At 39.5% G+C, this 20,636-nt stretch overlaps 1 protein-coding gene and 1 pseudogene across 1 annotated transcript; both read right to left on the minus strand.

The window, feature by feature from the left end:
* Positions 1 to 7,120: 7,120 nt before the first annotated feature.
* Positions 7,121 to 10,807, minus strand: LOC111207789 (annotated as a pseudogene).
* Positions 10,808 to 13,631: 2,824 nt separating this feature from the next.
* LOC125589908 lies at positions 13,632 to 19,087 on the minus strand. Its single transcript, XM_048762586.1, has 2 exons — positions 17,305 to 19,087; positions 13,632 to 17,062 (listed from the first exon to the last, which is right to left on the minus strand). The coding sequence occupies exons 1-2, from the start codon at positions 19,085 to 19,087 to the stop codon at positions 13,632 to 13,634; spliced, it is 5,214 nt and encodes a 1,737-aa protein (XP_048618543.1).
* Positions 19,088 to 20,636: the final 1,549 nt, after the last annotated feature.

A 20,636-nucleotide genomic window follows, 5' to 3' on the forward strand; every position in this document is an offset into this window, starting at 1 on the left:
AAGAAGTTGTGAGAAAGTGTAACATGTGATTTGAAACAAATTATGGAAACTTTGTAGCTATATTACTTCTAAATAAAATAAAGTGGTTGATAAAATAATGTGAAAATAGAAAGTTCTATAAAATAATTTTTTGTTTATTAATTTTTGGTTTTTATTAATCACAATTATGTAATAAAAAGACTTTAGAAATTTAGATTAAAACTTATAGAATTATCACTATATCTCAAATTCTCAATAATCTTCTAAGATTATGCAATACCAAGACTTTTGATTCTACAAATATTGAAAATATGGAATAAAATTGATAACACCTGCTTTTTGTTATCGTTTACGTAGATGTGGATATAGCTCTAACTATCTTGGATTCTGATCCCTTGCTCTCATCCTTTATGTTTCGTCCTCCTTCGGCTAATGAACTTATACCCATCAAGGAAGGAGACTCTGTAACAGAAGTCTCACCTAAGGACACCTCTCAAAGACTGTTAATAAATTTGATAACACCTAGTTTTTGCGGGTGATTATGCGATAACACCTGCTTCTACTACAAGCCTGCAGCAAGATATCAAAAATGAAAAAAAAAAGATTTGATGTCTACAATATAACAACGAGTGATGGAGTTGAAAGAGAGTTATTTATTGAAAATGTAAGGGAGATGGAACTGATTGAGTTCTTCATCATATGTCCCACCGTCTCAAGATCACAGTTTGATCGATGAAGTAGTGGAAACAGCCTACCGTTACTCATGTGAGTACTCTCCCGGAAGGAAGAATATGTAGAGTCTCTTCCACTGAAGTGTTTGGCCCTTCGTCTCCATCTACCGATGCAGTCATGCAACTTTATGAAGGTTTCAGATTTTCAACTCGGTTTGAACACGAGATTAGGTTGATCGTGAAAGAACAAAGTCGAGATTTGAAGTTGTGGGCAATTGTACATGGAGCTGAGATGTTCAAAATAAGAAAATGTTATTGGATTCATATGTGAAATCCAGAAACTTTTTATTTTCAAGTTACTGCTTGTATGAAGACATTCGAGATGTATACGTACGACATGTAGAGAGAGGTGAGAGAGTATGCTCTCGGACACGTACCCCAACACTCCTGCTTTCTGGTGCCTGAAGCTCACCTCCTCCGTATAGCTCGGCTCCTTCCGCCGTGCCTGGAACAGAGCGCCGCCGCGAAACTTTCCGACGAGTTCTTTTTCTTGGAGTTTCAGAAACCTCCCAAGGGTTTCTATTCTCCTATGATGACCGTTTTGCTCTCTCAGTTTCTCTAATGGTGATAGATCTAGAGTTTTATTTTCAAAATTTGGAGTGCTCTGAAACCCTTAAGATGTTCTGTGATTGGGTTTTCTCCTCTCTGGCTTACCTCTACTACATCTTCTCTGCGATTCTCTCCTCCGCCGTCACGTAACGCTGTTGCTTTGCTCCTCCGTCTCAATATCTCTGCGTCTCTTAACAAGGACGGTGGTTTCTCTCAACGTGCTTTAGAAACTCTTGGTTCCTTATCAAACAAGCAAGTTCTAAGGGAGTAATTGGCGAACAACTTCAGTCTCAACCTTTCCGGAAGCTGAGTTTTTGTGTCAAAGAGGAAGGCTCTTTCGCTTGTCTTGAGTTGCCACTGCTCTCCATCTACACAAGCTCCTCCCTCCCTCATTCACATACTTGATTTTGGAAACCTTGATGATGTAAAGCTTGAAGAGGGTTTGGTAGCAGATTCAAGAGAGAAAGCTTTTACCTGCTAGAATAGAAACCTTGATTTTTGAAGAACTCGAAGACCTCTTACTGCGACGTTTGGCATTGGTTTTAGCCGGAGCTGCAGCTGGCACTTGCTCTTCACTTACTCTTACAGAGGATTATATAATCACACTTTCAAAGTAGTTTGTTTTGGTTCATCACATTAGAGTTTTCTGGTGTTGATGAGTCCAACATACATCTATTTCTAGAAACCAAGAGAATCACTGCTGTCATCCGCCTCCTATCTTGAATTCCAATTCTTCTGGTGTTTGGAAGAAAAAAAAATCTAGCATTTATGCTAACCCTTTTGTCAACGGTTTATTTATCCCAACTCTCTTTGTTTGGACTTCTATCCCAAGTCATTTTGCGAAAATATTGAGAATGCAACTAAACGGCATTACTAGAAGAAAAGTCAAGACATAATCTCATTCCTAATAAATCTTGGCTTAAAGCAAAATAGAGTTTGGTAAGTATTAAGCGTGGGTGCTTGGCTCTCAAATTCTATCAAAGGCTTCTCATTAGAGCTCACGGAGATCTGCAACTCAAAAGAAGACGTGAAGTTAAAGTTGAATCAAAGCTGATTGCCAAGTTTTCAAAAGGTGGATACCATCTCGAACTATTTCTAGAAATCAAAGAAGCGGTGCTTGCATCAACCTCTTGGCCTGCATTCCACTTCTCCGGCGTAATCAGCACAGTGGAAACTTATAAACCACAAAAGTTCCAAAAGTCCTGAGGTCGAAGCATATCGACAAGCAGTTGGTTCTGGTTGATTACATTGGTTTTAACTGGTGTTGATTTATCCAGTATACCTATATACTTCTAAAGTCACTAATTTTATAAGATGAATGCGGTGGCATGGAACTATCAAGGAGTAGGAGCTGATCTGACAAAGAAACATCTTGATGAATCATATCACTGTTTCCTACCCAAATTTCTATTTTTATCAGACACAAAAAACAATCGTCATGTTCTGCAAAATTTGCAAGTCTCTTACGGTTATGATCAAGTTTATACTGTTGAGCCTCGTGGACGGAGTGGTGGCCTATCACTTTTTTATATGGATGATCCTTCAGTTACTATCTTGTATGTAGATGCGCACATGATTGATATTGAAACTAGACTCGAAGGACATGCGATTTTTATGACTTTTGTGTACGGTGACCCTATTGTTAGACATCGAGACATGGTTTGGGAACGATTGTCACGCATGAGTACAAACCGAGGCGAAGCATGGTTCATGATTGGAGATTTCAATGAGATCACTGGAAACCATAAGAAGAGGGGAGGAAGGCGTCGTTTAGAGAGCTCATTCTTCCCTTTCCGAATCATGTTAGAAAATTGTGGAATGCTTGACTTCTCTTATAAAGGAAATTCATTCTCGTGGGTGGGAAAAATACGTTCAAGAAAAGTTAAATGCAAACTATACAGAGCAGTGGCAAATGAAGAGTGGCACACTTTATTTACCCATTCAGTGGTAGAATTTTTGCAACTATGGGGCTCGGACCACAAACCGGTCCTAGCACGGATCCAATCCAGTGTTAGGAAGACAAGAAAGAATTCCAGATTTGATAAGAGATGGATAGGAAAACCAGGATTCAAGGAAACAGTAATCTCGGGATGGGGACATTTTGATGAAATTCCAATGCGGAATTTTCATCAAAAGGTTACCTCATGTCGAAATAGAATAATTTCCTGGAAGAAACAAAATCCAACAAATTCCGCTATACTGATTAAAGAGTTAAAAGATAAGATAGGCTTGGCACTAGAAAATGAAAACTCTACAACAGAAGAACTGGAGGATTTGAGAAGACAGCTGATTTTGGCATTTCGAGAAGAAAATACCTTTTAGGAACAAAAAAGTAGGGACCAGTGGCACAGAGATGGGGACAGAAACACAAAATTTCATCATGGTATTACAAAACAACGAAGAGCCCAAAATCAGATCATTAGCATCAAAGACAAGCATGGGAAGTTGGTAGAGAGTGAAATCGAGGTGGAGAACGTGGCTGTTCAATACTTTCGAGACCTTTTCTCTACCTCTTCGCCGACAAAGCTAGATGCCTCCCTCCTTTTCATTACGGAAAAGGTGTCCCATACTGACAATAGGTTACTTTTAGAGGAACCGTCGGAAAAGGAAATTAAAAGAGCTTTCTTTGACATCAACCCATATAAAGCACCCGGACCGGATGGCATGACTAGTGAATTGTTTCAGAAATTTTGGCGTGAGATGCGTCAAGACATTATTAGACTTGGGCAAGACTTCTTCGTGACGGGCAGGTTCGACCCACTTTTGAACCAGACGAATATCTGCCTCATCCTGAAAAAGAAGAAACCTCGAGACATGACTGAGTTCAGACCTATTAGTCTTTGTAATGTTAGTTACAACATTATATCTAAGCTTTTATGCAAGAGACTTAAGAGGGTTATCCCGCGCTTGATCTCTGAGACACAATCTATCTTTGTGGCAAAACGATTGATTACTGATAACATTCTGATATCACAAGAAAATTTTCACGCCCTACGGACGAACCATAGATGTAGAGAAGATTTTATGGCTATTAAAACAGATATGAGCAAAGCTTATGACATAATGGAGTGGAGTTTCATAGCAGCTTTGATGTTGAAGATGGACTTTGATGAAAGACTGGTTGACCTCATTATGTGTTGTGTCACGTCGGTCACATATCAAGTTTTAGTCAATGGGCAACCAAGAGGGCGAATCTTACCAAGGAGAGGTTTGAGACAAGAAGACCCCCTTTCCCCCTTTTTGTTCATCATGTGTACGGAGGCGTTGATCTCGCTCTGAGCGGAAGCGAAAAAGAAGATTGTAGGCCTCCGTGTTGCTAGGGCGAGCCCAAGGATCTCTCACCTTCTTTTCGCAGATGACAGTCTTTTCTTCTGTAAGGCGGAATTAAGCCAATGCAAGGAGATCATGGACATTCTAGATATATATGGGAAGGCATCAGGACAAAGACTAAATGCGTCTAAATCCTCGATCTTTTTTGGAAACCGAGTGGAGTGTTCTCTGAAGCAAGATATAAAAGATGTTCTAGGCTTTTCTTCTGAAGGAGGCATGGGGATGTACCTTGGATTACCTGAACAAATATGTGGCTGGAAAATGAAAGTATTTTCCTTTGTACAAGATCGGCTCAATGGGCGAGTCAACACTTGGTCATCGAGACTCCTCTCCAAAGGAGGAAAAGAAGTTCAAGTTAAATATGTGGCTCAAGCAGTTTCGACATTTGTGATGTCGTGTTACTTGCTTCCACAAGGCATTACCGATAAACTAAGGAGCACAACTTCTAATTTTTGGTGGAGCTCAAAATAGAACAGCAGAGGTTTACATTGGATAGCATGGGACGAGATCTGTACCCCCAAGGATTCGGGGGGACTAGGTTTTTGAGATCTTCATGACTTCAATATAGCGCTTCTTGCAAAACAGTTGTGGAGACTAATTCATTACCCAAACTCCTTATTGGCACGTGTTTTAAAAGGAAGGTACTACAATCACACCTCTCCATTGGAAGATCGACGAACATACTCACCATCATATGGATGGCGTAGTATCATGGCAGCAAAACCTCTACTCATATCGGGTTCCAGACTCAGTGGCTCGACCACCTAGACCTGCCGACCACATTAATTATAGACTACCCCAACTTCTTGTTCAGTCTTTTATTAGGAATGATACCAAGGAGTGGGATATACAACTCTTACGGGAATTCTTTCACCCAGATGATATCCCTTTGATACTTGGGCTAAAACCTTCTCGCTCTCTTGCTCCAGATGGATATGTTTGGAACCACACAAAATCAGGAGTGTATTCAGTTAAAACCGGTTATGACCTACTTCGATCGACCAAGCCGAGACTTACAAATGAAAAGGTTCTAAAACCGAGTATCACGAGCCTACAGAGCCATGTGTGGAAGATAAAGGCCCCGAGTAAGATGAAACATTTCTTGTGGCAGGCTATCTCGGGTTGTGTGGCGATGGCAGAGAGGCTCACTTATAGACACATGAGCACCGATAGGAGTTGTCCTAGATGTGCTAGCCGAGTGGAGTCGATTAATCATCTTCTTTTCGAAAGCCCCCCAGCCCTGCAGGTTTGGGCTTTATCGGACTATTCGTCCCTTCCGGGTTACTTCTCGAGTACAACTATATACCAAAACATGAACTTTCTGTTTTGGAAAAGAAAAGAGGTGGCTCCACTGAGACCACAATTCGATACCTTCCCATGGATCTGTTGGTACATTTGGAAGGCAAGGAACGACAAACTCTTTAATGGGAAAGTCGTATCCCCGATTGACACTCTCCAACACGCGTCACTTGAGGCAGAATGTTGGAGGAAGGCTAACGAAAAGGAGGAAGCAAACGAGGATCATGACGATCCTCCTACTACAGAGGTCGAGACAGTGCCCCATTGGATACCCTGAATCCTTACCTGTCATGGATCGATAATGGCAGTGTTAGTGGCTTAGGGTGGAGTCTTAAGGACCAAATGGGTTCTGACTTTTTTGGATTACGTGCGTGTAACAGGAGCCTCTCAGCTTTGCATGCTGAAATGGAAGGTTTACTTTGGGCAGCCTCATGTATGAGAGACATGAGAATGACATCGATACGATTTGAGACGGACTGCTCAGACCTAATAGACATGACTACAAACCCGGTGGATTGGCCAACATTCGTGACATAGATCGAGGTGTTCCAGAGATTACAGGAGGATTTCGAGGATGTGAGCATGTCTCATATTCCTTGGTGTATGAATGATCGGGCAGACGCATTAGCAAAAGAAGCTAGGACTAGAGGCTATATTTTTTCTCATATAGATCAGACCCGACCAGACGGAGGTGCTCCTCGGAGAATCAGCTCGTCTGACCACCACTTGATCTAGCGTAGATTGGCAATTGACAAAAAAAAAGAAGTTACTGCTTGTATGAAACGTTTCTACATATACAAGAAAAAGACATGATATATTTTATTTGGTAGTAATACATGTCTTTCGCTTGCTTCCATTGTGAATTTGTTAACACCAAAAGCTTCTGTCATTAGTCTAAGAAGGCAAGACAGGAGATGTGGTTGTAGGTAGGTCAACTATATACCTAGTCTTGGACTGAATTGTAACAAATCATAGCTGGATAGAAAGCAGTTAAGCGAGTAATATAAAAGATATCACTTTGCAGGTGGTCTAAGGTGTGTAGAGTTTCTAGGGTGTGAGTGAGATTGTGGTTGATTCTTTCATTAACAAGAACAAGTCCCTCTCCTGAATTGTTGATTGATGAGTATAACAATTTTACAGCATTATATAATAGGCATAAAAATGTGAGTGAAACTGCAAGAGTGTGTTTCATATTAATAACAACGGTACAACATTATATGAAAGCCATAAAATGGGAGTGAAACTGCAATAGTGTGTTTCATATTTAAATGTTCGGGTAACTTCTTACAAGATATATATATATATATATATATATATATATAAAATAGGAAAATACAGGAAGATGAGAGATTCGCTGAAATTGAAGAAGAGTGTGTTTAGTTTGAGAAAGCAGAGAATAAACTCTCGAAATAATAAAAAAAAACAGAAGGTCTTTTAGGTCTCCAGAGTAAATCATAAGATCTGTAATGGAGATCATGTATGACCAGTGGGTCCATGGAACCACGACCTTGAAGCAATAACTGACCCTTGTCCAGAATTGCTATTGGTAACAGGGCGGCGAAGTCGCCAGTTGGGTTGAGATCAAACGAACACAATGTGTTCCATGTCTTGTCGGAAGAATCGAACGACCATATTACTTGGGTGAGCTCTTTTTTCTCAGACAAGCACAAGCGGTTATGGAGGATGCACATGGTGATGTGGCGAGGGTCAGGTGTACCAAGGGTGGTTCACACTCAGTTGACCAATAAAGGGAACAATCTAAATGGACGGGTTTATGGTAAGCATTGATGGGATAAGGAGAAGCAGGGACAACGTTGGTGCTAAAATCGAAAAATTCACAATAGGTAACAACAGCCTTGTCTGCTCCTAGTACAAACCCGGATGAATTATACAACCAAACAGGCTTGAAAGTGCCACTTAATTTATCTCAACCGAATCCAAGGCTAGGCCATGGAAAGAGGAAAACTCGGATGCCATCCAGTGGTGGGATTGCCCACTATACTGTCTGTGTAGAGACAGTAGACGCATACTAGACCGTCACAACTACCAGAGCAGAAGATGCCGGCCGCACGTGAAACTGACCTTCCAACCTATTCTTCTTCTTGATGCAACACTTAACACAACTTTTCGACCACGACCTTCGTGTTCCACATGTTCATCATAGGAGAGACGCATGATAAGGATATCGGGACCACGTAATTGCCTGCGACGGATTAATTGTCGCTCCTTGAAACCTGGGGAATCGATTGTCAATTTCCACTTCTTCGATACAGATCTGAATCTCAGCAGAGGCTTCACGGGCACACACTCCAGGATCACCTCTACCACATTGTGGGGTACCAATTTCCATTCTAGTTTGATCAAACACACACAAAAAAAAGGAAGACTCGTCGTGTCAGTTTTGTAAATGTGAATAATCCAATTTCATTGCATCAGAATCAGATCCCAGGATATATATTATATCAATAATAATTAAATAGTACCTCGGCCAATGATTGCTTCCTCCTCTTCATGCTTTTCCAGATCCGTCTGAATCAGTGGTGGCTCTTTTCCAGACAATGTTTTGTATCGATATGGCTGCGGTCCGGAGATATACAGAGATCCCAATCAAGCAAAGCAGATCAAACGAATCATGGAGCAGGACAAGTACAACTCATAGATCAAGCACACAAATACAAATCAACAAGATCAAATGATTTAATATGATTGTGAACGGTAAGACTGGATTAAAAAACAAATCATATATGAAAAGATAAAATTTATAACTATATGTATATATATAAAAATTATTGCACTATTAATTTACAGGTATATATTATAGATTAAAAACCCCATAAATATTTAAATTTTAACATACAAAATCATATTAATTTATACATAATATTTCTTAAAACAATAGGAGAAATTACATGTTTACCACTTTCATGCTACAACTTTTCATTTATACCACCACTAAAGGGATATTTTCAAAAATACATTATTCATTAAGTGGCAAAAGACTCTTATGCCTATGTTCTTTATATATATAATAAATAAATATTTAAATAAATATCTAAAAAAATAAAAAATAATTTTTTAATTTTTTTCTGAATTATACTATTTCGAAATTCAAACCCTAAACCCTAAAACTCAACTCTAAATCCTAAACTATCAATCCTAAACCCTTTTTTTTTTGAAATACGAACCCTAAACCCTAAACCATCAATCCTAAACCCTATTCTTTTTCGAAATAAACCTTAAACCCTGAAACATCAACTCTAATCTCTAAACCCCGAAACATCAACTCAAAACCCTAAACCCTAAACCTTCAACTCAAAACCCTAAAACATCAACTCTAAACCCTAAACCCTAAACCTTCAACTTTAAACCCTAAAACATCAACTCTAAACCCTAAACCCTAAACTTCAACTCTAAACCCTAAACCATCAACACTAAACCCTAAACTATCAACACTAAACCCTAAACCCTAAAAAGTAAACTCTAAACCCTAAACCCTAAAAATTAACCCTAAACCCTAAAACATCTACTCTAAACCCTAAATCCTAAACCTTCAACTCTAAACCCTAAATCCTAAACCCTAAAACCCTAGAGTTGATGTTTTACGGTTTAGATTTGGAGATTAAGGGTTTAGGGTTTAGAGTTGATGTTTTAGGGTTTAGATTTGAAGGTTTAGGGTTTAGGGTTCGAATTTCAGAAAAATATAAGGTTTAGGGTTTAGGGTTTACGTTTAGGTTTAGAGTTGATGTTTTAGGGTTTTGATTTGAAAGTTTAGGGTTTAGGGTTTAGGATTGATGTTTCAGAGTTTAGGGTTTAGAGTTGATGTTTCATGGTTTGGTGTTTTGAGTTGATGATTTAGGGTTTAAAGTTGATTTTTTAAGTTTAGATTTAGGGTTTAGGGTTTAGGGTTTACGTTTAGGGTTTAGAGTTGATGTTTTAGGGTTTAGATTTGAAGTTTTAGGGTTTAGGGTTTATAGTTGATGTTTCGGGGTTTAGGGTTTAGAGTTGATGTTTCATGGTTTAGAGTTTAGAGTTGATAATTTAGGGTTTAGAGTTGATGTTTTAAGTTTAGATTAGTTAATAATATGTTTTTTTTTTGTCAAAGGTAATCAAAATGTTATAAATATCTTTTACCATTCATTAAAGATGAGGGTAAAGGTGGTTAGAGTAAACATGAAAAGTGGTACTTTGAAAATGGTATTTTTGGCAATTTCCCAAAACAGTATTTAATAATATTTATAAGTATACTTTAACATTATTTAAATTTTGTTACACTAAAACAAAAAAATCAAAATATATATATATATATATATATATACTCTTTAATTTTTATATTTATGAATCAAAATGTTATATTTATAGTGTAGATTAAAAAAATTATAAAATTATCAACTCTGGCAATTAATACATATATATATATATATATATATATACATTCATATGTTATAGATAAAAATTAGAAAATATACCATAGATAAAAATTTAGTTAAAATTACTATATTTTACAATTACTATTATATATTACATGAATATAACTAAAATGTAAAGTTTTATGAATAGAGGAAGAAGGAGATTAGTTCAATGACTTTGACAAAAAGGAAGAGAAGAATACACGTTGGTTTTTGACAAAAAAAATAATAATTTCATTTTAATTTAAATTAGTTAATTTATTTATTGTTTACAAAAAAAGAGAAAAAAATGCATGAAGAGCTCCAATTGCTGCGTGGACAGAAAATAGTGAATGAGATCGGCTTTTTAGCAGAAATAAACAAAAAAAATGATATCATTAGGTAGTTTTTCTGCTTGTTACCTTTCCCCTGCAGAAAATTATGAATGGCAAACTTTTTTATACAAAAAGCAGCAGCAGGAGATCTGTCTTTGTTAAGTTCTTCCATTCATACACTTGAGCATCTCGAACCCATTGTTATATCCACCTTTATAATAGTATTTAGAGGTGAAATTGCTCTAATCCACCTCTATTTCTTCCTCTATAATAGAGATCTCTATTTTCTCCTCTATTTATAGAGGAATAAATAGTATTCCTCAATTTTTTACTCTACATTTAGAAATTGTTATTTTAGAGAAATACATTGAAGCATATCTCACTTCTATTATAGAGTTCTTCTATTTTAGAAGTGAAAATAGTAAAATACATTGGAGATGATCTTAGTTATTTATACTCTCTCTCTCTCTCCTCTTTCCTACTTTGGATTTTCTACGGGCTTTGAGCCCATCTTATCTTAATTTTGCATTGTCATTTAAAAAAAAAACATAAAATCACAATATAAAGAGTATTTGCATTTTATTTTCAAAAATAATTTTATATTTTTGTATATTCATCTTTATTCTTTTTTAAATGATAAATAAGATGTATTCTACTAATTCTAATGGAATAAGCAGAAAGATATAGAACGAAGTTAAAATGATTCAGAAAAAAAAATAGAGAATAAAAAGAATGGTAGAATAAGAAAATAAAATAAGAGTTTTATATCAATAAAAAACTTTTATTTTGTTTAGCTTTTCTCATTCTACTACATACCACTGCATTCCTGCAAAAAAAAAAAAACAATACAACTCATTTACGTAAATAAATATAATGTCATTAATTTTATTTTAACAGTCATTATTATATTGGTTTGTATTTCATGTTTCTGAATTCATCTCATTCATATTATTCCTAAAATTCAAAGCCAATTACAGCCAAAGTATAATTATAGGGTTTTTTAAAATAATTAATGTTTTTTTTGTTATAATGAACAGCATCCAAATGATTCATCCACATAAATTTTTAAAAATTAAACTAAAATGAAATTCATCTAGAATGGTTCATTCAAATATATCTAGTTGGTGCATCAATGAAGATGTTTTGTTTAAAATAACAAATAAAATATTACAATTTTCAGATAAAGCATTTAGATTCAAACTTTCCAACAAAAATGTAAAATATATTTTCTCACCAAAGCCTTGAAATAATATTTTCCGGTAAAAACATAAGATTACATTTTTTCGCCAAATCTTAAAAATTACATTTTTCTCTCCAAAATTCCACAATCAAACTTTTCGCTAAAACAGTAAAATCGTATTCTCATACTATCACATTTCATTCCAAATCCGTAAAATATATGTTTTCACCAAAACTTTAAATATTTTTTCTCTAAAATTTAAAATAAAACTTTCCGCTAAATTGCAAAATCGATTTTTTTGCCAATACCGTAAAACTGTATTTTCTCGCCAAAATCATGAAGTCGCATTTTCTCGCCTTACTGGCAGATCATTTTTTTGTCAGAATGCAAAATCGTATTTTCCCGCCATAGCTGAAAAATCACAGTTTCTCTCTAATACAATAAAATTGTATTTTCTTGGCAAATCGTAAAACTGTATTTTCCACCAAATAATAATACAATATTTCTCGCTAAACAGTAAAATAGTATTTTCCACCAAACTGTAAAAATAAATTTATAACGCCCCGACCCGTCCACGGCTAATGGGCCACCCACACCCGCTCTCTCGGCCCATGGGCCCCATCCCATCCGACGGTCGGTCCGTTAATTTTCCAAGGCTCGAAATCATTGTTTACTGACCCTGCAATCAGCACCCGACCTTTCCCCGTGCTTTGATCTCACTCACACGGTATCGCGAATCACTTCCCGATAGGTCACCCATCCTTTCACTACTCCAGCTCAAGCACGCTTAACTCTGGAGTTCTAAACGGATGTGTGACGGAAAAGGTAAGTCAACTTTGGTGACATAGGTAGCCAAATCAATTCTCTTAAGCCTTTTCTCATATCACAACTCGGGATGTTACAATTCACCTCCTCTCAAAGAACGCAACGTCCTCGTTGCGGTCCAGGTCTCAAGACGCCTCTCAGGTCAGAACTGAGATGGCTAACATGGCTCTGATACCACTTATAACGCCCCGACCCGTCCACGGCTAATGGGCCACCCACACCCGCTCTCTCGGCCCATGGGCCCCATCCCATCCGACGGTCAGTCCGTTAATTTTCCAAGGCTCGAAATCATTGTTTACTGACCCTGCAATCACCACCCGACCTTTCCATGTGCTTTGATCTCACTCACACGGTATCGCGAATCACTTCCCGATAGGTCACCCATCCTTTCACTACTCCAGCTCAAGCACGCTTAACTCTGGAGTTCCAAACGGATGTGTGACGGAAAAGGTAAGTCAACTTTGGTGACATAGGTAGCCAAATCAATTCTCTTAAGCCTTTTCACATATCACAACTCGGGATGTTACAAAATTGTCCCATCAAAATTGTAAAATCGCATTTTCTGTTAAAATCGTAAAATTTCATTTTCTGTCAAAACTACACAATGAGAATATTACTCATTTAACAATGTAACAAAAGTTTCACAATTGCACCAAAAAAACTGATTTTTATCGGTCAGCTGATAACCTAAAAGTAGGCTTGGTAGACAAAGCGATGAGGGGATGATATACCTTTGCCCGAGAAGGGAAGCAGTTGTCATCTTCGCTTGAGTGTTTTTAAGAAAATGTGATTCGTCTGCTATAACAACCTGCAAAGGAGGACAAGTACATATAGGGAAACCCCAAATCTCTGAGACTAATACCAAAAAGCCTATTTGCAAGTTATGTTTTTTTGCTAAACTGTAAATATCATATATGAAAGAAAGATAATACAAAGTAGAATCTTATGTTTGTGTCATCTTGGCAAAAAGAAATAAAAAACAAGATAGGACACAAGTTCAAACAACAAGAGATCTGTCTTATCTCAACCATAAAATCATGAGTGTGTCGAAGTGCTTTATGTGTCTCCTTGCTGAGATGATGTTGCGAATCTCTTTGTCAATAGCATGGAAGACAGTTGCAGCAGGGACAGATGTCTGGTTATGGATCAGATTATTTCTCTGTTTCCATAAGTGATAGACAGTGGATTGAGTCGCCAGTTTCCTAAGGAGAATGAGCTTTGGTGGCGCACCTCTAATCCAAGATAACAGCTCTGCCCAGTTGGTAAACGTATGTGACGGTGGATGGCATCTTGCGAACACCCCTCCCCACACTTCCTTGCTGTACTCGCAGCCTAGAAACAGATGATCTCTTGATTCTTCATAATTGGAGCAAAAAGGGCATAGAGGCGAGATCGCCATTCCCCACGCTGCCAGTCTTGCCCTCGTCGGTAGTCTATCATAATTTTCAGTCCACATGGTGAAGCTCAGCTTCGGTATGGCGCCTTTGAACCAGACCACGTCCACCCATGGTTTTATCGCTTGTCTCGGCCTTAGCACTTCCCATGTTGTGGAGGACCTGAAAACACGTAAAGGGGAGTCACCAGCAATCCATTCATATATGTCATCAACATCAGCAGATAAGGGGAGATTTATAGTAGAGAGATAGGCATGTAAATTCACTTCCCTCTGCGATCTAGGATGAGGAAGAGTCCAAACCGATCCAGCAGTTGCATCAACTACCGCCGCGTTCATTCTGACTCTTAGTGCTCTTGGACCTGACTGTCCGGTGTATGTAATTAACTGTCCAAGAGGCGTCCATGGGTCGAACCAGAAATTGGTAGAATTTCCATTTCCTAGCTTTGTTCGACAGAACTGGATCGCCAACGGCCGCAAATCTAGCAGTTTCCTCCAGGCCCACGAGTCAGTTGTTGATGCGTTGATTGACCAAAAAGATTGCCCGTTCAGGTGTATGTTCCAGTGCCAGTCCACCCAGAGCGAAGGAGCCTTTGACAGAAGTAACCAAATGAATTTCAAGCACAACACCCTGTTCCAGGACGAGAAGCTACGTAGCCCGAGACCCCCTTCATTTTTTGGCAGGCAGACCGTAGTCCAAGCTACCTTAGCTATGCCTCTCCGCTCGTTGCTACCAGACCACAAGAAGCGAGAGCAGAGAGATTCTATGTTCATTATACAGGTCTTTGGTAGAATGAATGCTGAAGTCCAAAAATTGACTGTGCCAAAGATAATCGTCTTCAATAGCTGCAGTCTACCTGCGAAAGATAGCATCTTTGCTGACCATGAGTGGAGGCACGAATTGATCTTATTCATTAAAGGAGCATACTCAGAGACCTTCAACTTTCTGCTCATCAATGGAAACCCGAGATACCTAATGGGGAGGTGACCAGAAGGAAAACCATAGCTAGTTATAGCAGCGGTTTCACTTTGTTCCAGTCCCGAGGTGAATAACTCTGTTTTAGTGGTGTTCATATGGTGGCCCGACCAGGAGGCAAAGTTGTCAAGGCATTCAGAGATCCCATGGAGGCTGTTGCTAGTCCCGTCGAAAAACACCATAACATCATCGGCGAACATGAGATGGGAGAGTTTTATCTCCTCCGTTCTAGGGTGATAGCCGATACAGCCAGATTCATAGCGAGATAGTAGCAGACGTGAGAGACACTCCATAGCCAGCACAAACAAATAAGGGGATAAAGGATCCCCCTGACGAATCCCCTTGGTACTCTTAAAAACCCCTCGTGAAACTCCATTTACTGATACAGAGAAGGTAGCTGTCGAAAGACATTCCTTAATAAGTCCAATGTATCTGTCCGGAATCGCCAGCGCACGAAGGGATGAGAGAATGAAATCCCATCGAACACAATCAAAAGCTTTCCTTAGATCTACCTTCAGCATGCCCCTTGGAGAAAGAGACTGTGAGTTGTAGCCATTAACGATATCAGTTGCCAGAAGTACATTTTCTGCTAGGAGCCGGCCAGGCAGGAAAGCCGATTGTGCTTTAGAAATCATGAGAGGTAGTATCTCTTTAAGCCGCGAGGCCAGCAACCTTGAGATGACTTTGTACACAGTGTTGAGGCACGAAATGGGTCTAAAGTCAGATGGCAGGGAAGCATTCGTCTTTTTAGGTATTAAAACCAGGTTCGCTGAGTTCCATTGTTTGAGCAGCTTCCCCGTCCTGAAGAATTCCATGATGGCAGCAGTTACTTCGAAACCAATAACCGACCAGGTTGCCGTGTAAAACTCAGCTGAGTAGCCATCAGGACCCCCTGATTTGTTTTTGGGCAAGGAGAAGAAAGCTTCCTTTATTTCCTCCGGCGAGAAGTTCTTATCAAATCCCGCAGCCTGAGCCTCAGAGCATTTAAAATCGAAGAGGAGGTCCAAATCACTCTGAACAAACATATGCTGAGAAACCGGACTACCGAATAGCTCCGAGAAGTAATCAATACACAACTGTTGGATTCCTGCTTGCGAGTCTATGCGATCACCAGACTCAGAGAATAGGAAGTGAATGTGATTCCAAGCTTGTCTTGATGCTGCATATTTGTGGAAAAGTGTGGAGTTACCATCCCCTAAGGCAAGCCAATTAATGCTGGAACTTTGAAAGAAAAACGCTGCCTCAGCTGTGGACAATTCTTCCCAGTCGTGCATCGCTGCAAGTTCAGCGACAGCATTTATGGTTGTTGGGGAAGACAGCATCACAATTTGTGTCTGAATCAGTTTCTCAAGGGCCTGTGCAGTTTTCTTCTCAATGCCAGAGTAGTTCTGCTTGCTGAACTCCCTGATCACATTCTTTAGCAACTTGAGCTTCTTAGAAACTATGAACATCGCAGAGCCTGCAACATTAAAAGAGAACCAGCTAACACAAACAGTGGCAATGAAGTCGTTCTGCAATATGAAATTGTAGAATTTAAAGGGTTTCTTAGATCTTATCTTGGTAGGCTCGAGCGTGACAATGAGGGGAGCGTGATCAGAGAATTCAGGACTGCCAAAGAAAGCCACCGAAGAAGGGAACGTGTTGTACCATTCCTCATTTACAAGACACCTATCCAGTTTCTTGGCCAAGGGAGAGAGCTTACGTTTGTTCCACCATGTGAACGTAGTTCCTCTATAATTCAGATCCTCCAAACTCGCATCAGAAAGGCATTGGTTAAATTCTCTAATCCTCTTGTCCATGTTTAACGAAGGGGGTAAGGAGTGCTCGGATGGGTCTCGAATTTGGTTAAAATCACCTACTACCAGCCATGGTTTAGAGTTGAGATCATGAGCTGTAGCCAGGGTTACGAGTTCGGACCAAAGTATGGTCCTATCTGACGGATCGTTTGATGCGTAGATTACCGAGATGAACAGCGTGGACTGTGGGTCAGAGGGCCAGATAACTTCAACGCAGATCATCTGGAGCGATTTAGAGATCACAGTGACCAAAAGAGATGGGTGCCACACGACCCAAATTTTACCTAGGGGGGAAAACCCGTAGTTCTCAACTGAGGACCATCCCGGAAAAAGCTGAGAGACGAATTTATTCATCTTAGCCTGCTTGACGTGTGTCTCAAGTAGACCACCAAAAAGAGGATAGTTTTTCCTAAACCATTTTCTTAATCCGCTGCGGTGACTGTATTTATTTAAACCGCGTATGTTCCAGCAAAAAATGTCGGTCGACATAAATATTAATATATGTTGGGGCCCCTGCCCCTATTACCTTTCAGACCTGAGAATTTCTTCTTATTACGCACTAACTGGTAACCCGAATCATCATGACTGAACTCCCCTTCTTCCAGCTCCGAATCAGACGACTCAACATCCGAGGAATCCGGTTGCGCATCAGACTGAGAGGATCTCGTAGTGGCTGATCTGCTACGAGTGCGAGGAGATCTAAGGTAGCTCGGTGTGTTACTTGATTCACCTTGCACCTTGTCCTTTTCAGTCCCTAATTTCGAACCTTGAGGCATAACCGTTTGGACCAACTGCGTTTTGATCAACGCATTGTGCACAGGAGCGGTTTGAGCAGCAGCATTACTGATGACCTCGGTGGTTGTCTCTACAGCTTTCCATTCCTGCTTGTCTTTGGATCTGCCTCTTCTTGTCTTTCTTCCAGAAGATTCCTGCTTTTGCTTCTGAGGACAATTGGCCGACGCATGAGATTTGGAGCTGCAGTGATCACAGACTCTAGCGACCGTCGGACAACGCTTAGTAGAGTGACCTATTTCTTTGCATAACTCACATACCGGTGGCATCCACGGGCTAGACACCAGCACCCTGCATATTTCACCCGAGTCAAATTGAACGTTTACAGCCTCCGGTAGGGGTTGTCTTGGGTCTATGATAGTGAACACTTTCGCCACCTCTAGATTCGTTTTGTTTTTTGTCATCGGATGTAGGTACTTCGGGTGACCCACCAGACCCGCAATACGTTCCAAACCGTCTTCATTGAAGAATTGAAACGGCACCTTTCTGAGTTCCAACCAAATGGGAGCAGAAGTAAGCTCGGGTTTGACTGGCACTACTCCTGGTTCCCATTTATCAACAAACATTGTTTGTCCCTCAATCTGCCACAACCGCTGGTTAACGACACGATGCCTAGTTGATGCATTTGGAATCCGAAAGAGGAACGCAAAGCCTTCCATTTTCGAGACTACTATATCACGATATTGCTTGCTCCATATGCCATTTACTATGTTGTGCAGAGTCCCTTGGGAAGGAGGGTCCGAGTAGAACTGGCCCAAGACAAAATGTTCCCACGACTTTCTGTGCTTCTCTATTACTGAGTTTGGTATTTTGATGCAAGCTTCTCCTGAGGGAAGGGTAAAGGCTTCGTCTTTCTTCGACAGACGCTTTCCTAGACCCTTTGCGTGAGCACACCAAGTGTCAGACGGGTCCTTTGGTGGTTGGTTAACTTCGCTGGTGAGCTTCGCTTCAACCGGTGAGAGCGAGGTCTTAGCCAGTTTATCAGATTCCAACAGCTGGTTAATCTGATTTTTGTCTATCGGAACATGCTGAGCATCCGCTGCGTCAAAGCATTCCATTTCATCTGGGGCTTGAGCTTTATTTGTAGCTAACTGCGAGCTCAAAGAAATCATCCTGGCATCCACAGTAACTAAAGCAACCTTGTCTGTAACCGAGGTTCTCGGTGGGGAGGCCACAGAGATCGACTCTAAATTCATAGACTGGTTGTTGATGTTGGTAGAAGATGGATCCGACGACCTGTCGTCGATCACTGTCTTACTAAGTGGCGGTATTGAAGGGGCAAGGGCCAGATCTGGAGCACCCACAGCTTGTTGAGCAACCGCATCGGCTCGAGAGCTGAATTGGGAATCAGAAACAATCTTTGGGGCTTCCCTGGAGCTGGTGAGGTCGGAATCGATCGGATCTGCCTGAGCGGCAGAGATCAGAGGCGACTTAGGAGGGGTCTTCGATGGAGGAGATTTCGATGGGGATATTGATGGAGGTTTCGGCGGGGGAATCTTGGGCTTTTTCTTCTTCATTAAGGACGGCGGCGAGGTAGCGGAACCCTGGCTGAGGATCCGACGTCTGAGAAGACGCCGCTGAGATGCTGACGGAGGCACTGTAGCTGGATATCGCCTAACGATCGCCTTTGCAGAGAGAGAAAAGTAGCCGTTTTTTGTCTAACGCTCTTTGTTTTTATTTGCAAGTTATGTTACGCAGAATATATAAACGCATCCATCCCCTCACGTGCTTTCAAGTTTCAAGATGTCAAGAAGACAGGAACAGTGAACTAAATATTACTACGAAGCAATATCTGGATAATCACCTTAAAGTCCAATACCATCAGGAGTTTGTCCAGTTTAGTGACCACGTCAAAGGGAGATAATGGTGAAGACACCATCAACATGGATTGTGCCCTTTGTATTTGAGGAAACTATAGTAAATCCGAACTTGTTTGGTCCACCTGGCGTATAAGTAATAAAAAATGAATGACAAGTACTACACATCACTGACATACTCTATGCCAAGCTTTGTCTCAATGTGGCTTGGTATCATGTCATACAGATCTAGAGCAGTTAGAAAAGAGAAAAAAAATAAGACAAAAAGAGTCCCAGAAACCAATATATAATTTTAGTTAAGATCACATCTCTTATGTTCTGACTTCCGCCATAGATCTGGAACATCTTGAGGGCAGAATCTACTCACAAGAGGATATAAGTTCCCTACCTCATACTTCAGAAGAAAAATAGATATCAATGCACCTAATAGACGCTGGACCTCTAGTTTAAGCTGAACTTCCTCAACCATTCTCAAAGGATTAAGATAGCTTACTTCAACTTTAACGCTGGAGGCTTCTCGTAGAATTTTCCCGCTGGTGACAAAGAAGATTGAGGAAATATCCATAACTTAATTTACACAAGAGAACAAACAAAGCCAAGGATTATTTCTCTGTTGGAAATAAGAAAACACAGAGACAAACAAAAACGCAATAAAACGGAAACCTCTCTTAAGCATAGAGTTAACAAAAACACAATAAAATGTTTTTTTGTCGGAATAGAAAACCGTATTTTTTCGCCAAATCTGGAAAATCACAGTTTCCCTCTAATACAATAAAATTGTATTTTCTTGGCAAATCATAAAATCGTATTTTCAACCAAATAATAAAACAATATTTCTCGCTAAACTGTAAAATAGTATTTTCCACCAAACTGTAAAAATATATTTTCTCATCAAGATTGTAAAATCGCAATTTCTGCTAAAATCGTAAAATTTTATTTTCTGTCAAAATTGCACAACCGTATATTTTTTTGCCAAAACCAGAAATCACATTATCCCACTAAAACCGTAAATCGCACTTTTCCACAAAATTCATTAAATCACATTTTCTGTCAACCGTAAAATCAAATTGTCCCTCATAACTGCAAAAAATAGATAGAACCATAGAGTTGTATTTTCTGTTAAAACTTTTAAAACACGCATTTTTGTCAAGATCTCAAAATTGCAATTTATAACAATAATAAAATATATTATTTTTAACATTAAGGTTAAATCAAATACTTTTAGTTGTTTTTATGAAACTCATTTAAA

This window comes from Brassica napus, chromosome C7, assembly GCF_020379485.1.
Source record: "Brassica napus cultivar Da-Ae chromosome C7, Da-Ae, whole genome shotgun sequence".
NCBI lineage: Eukaryota > Viridiplantae > Streptophyta > Magnoliopsida > Brassicales > Brassicaceae > Brassica > Brassica napus.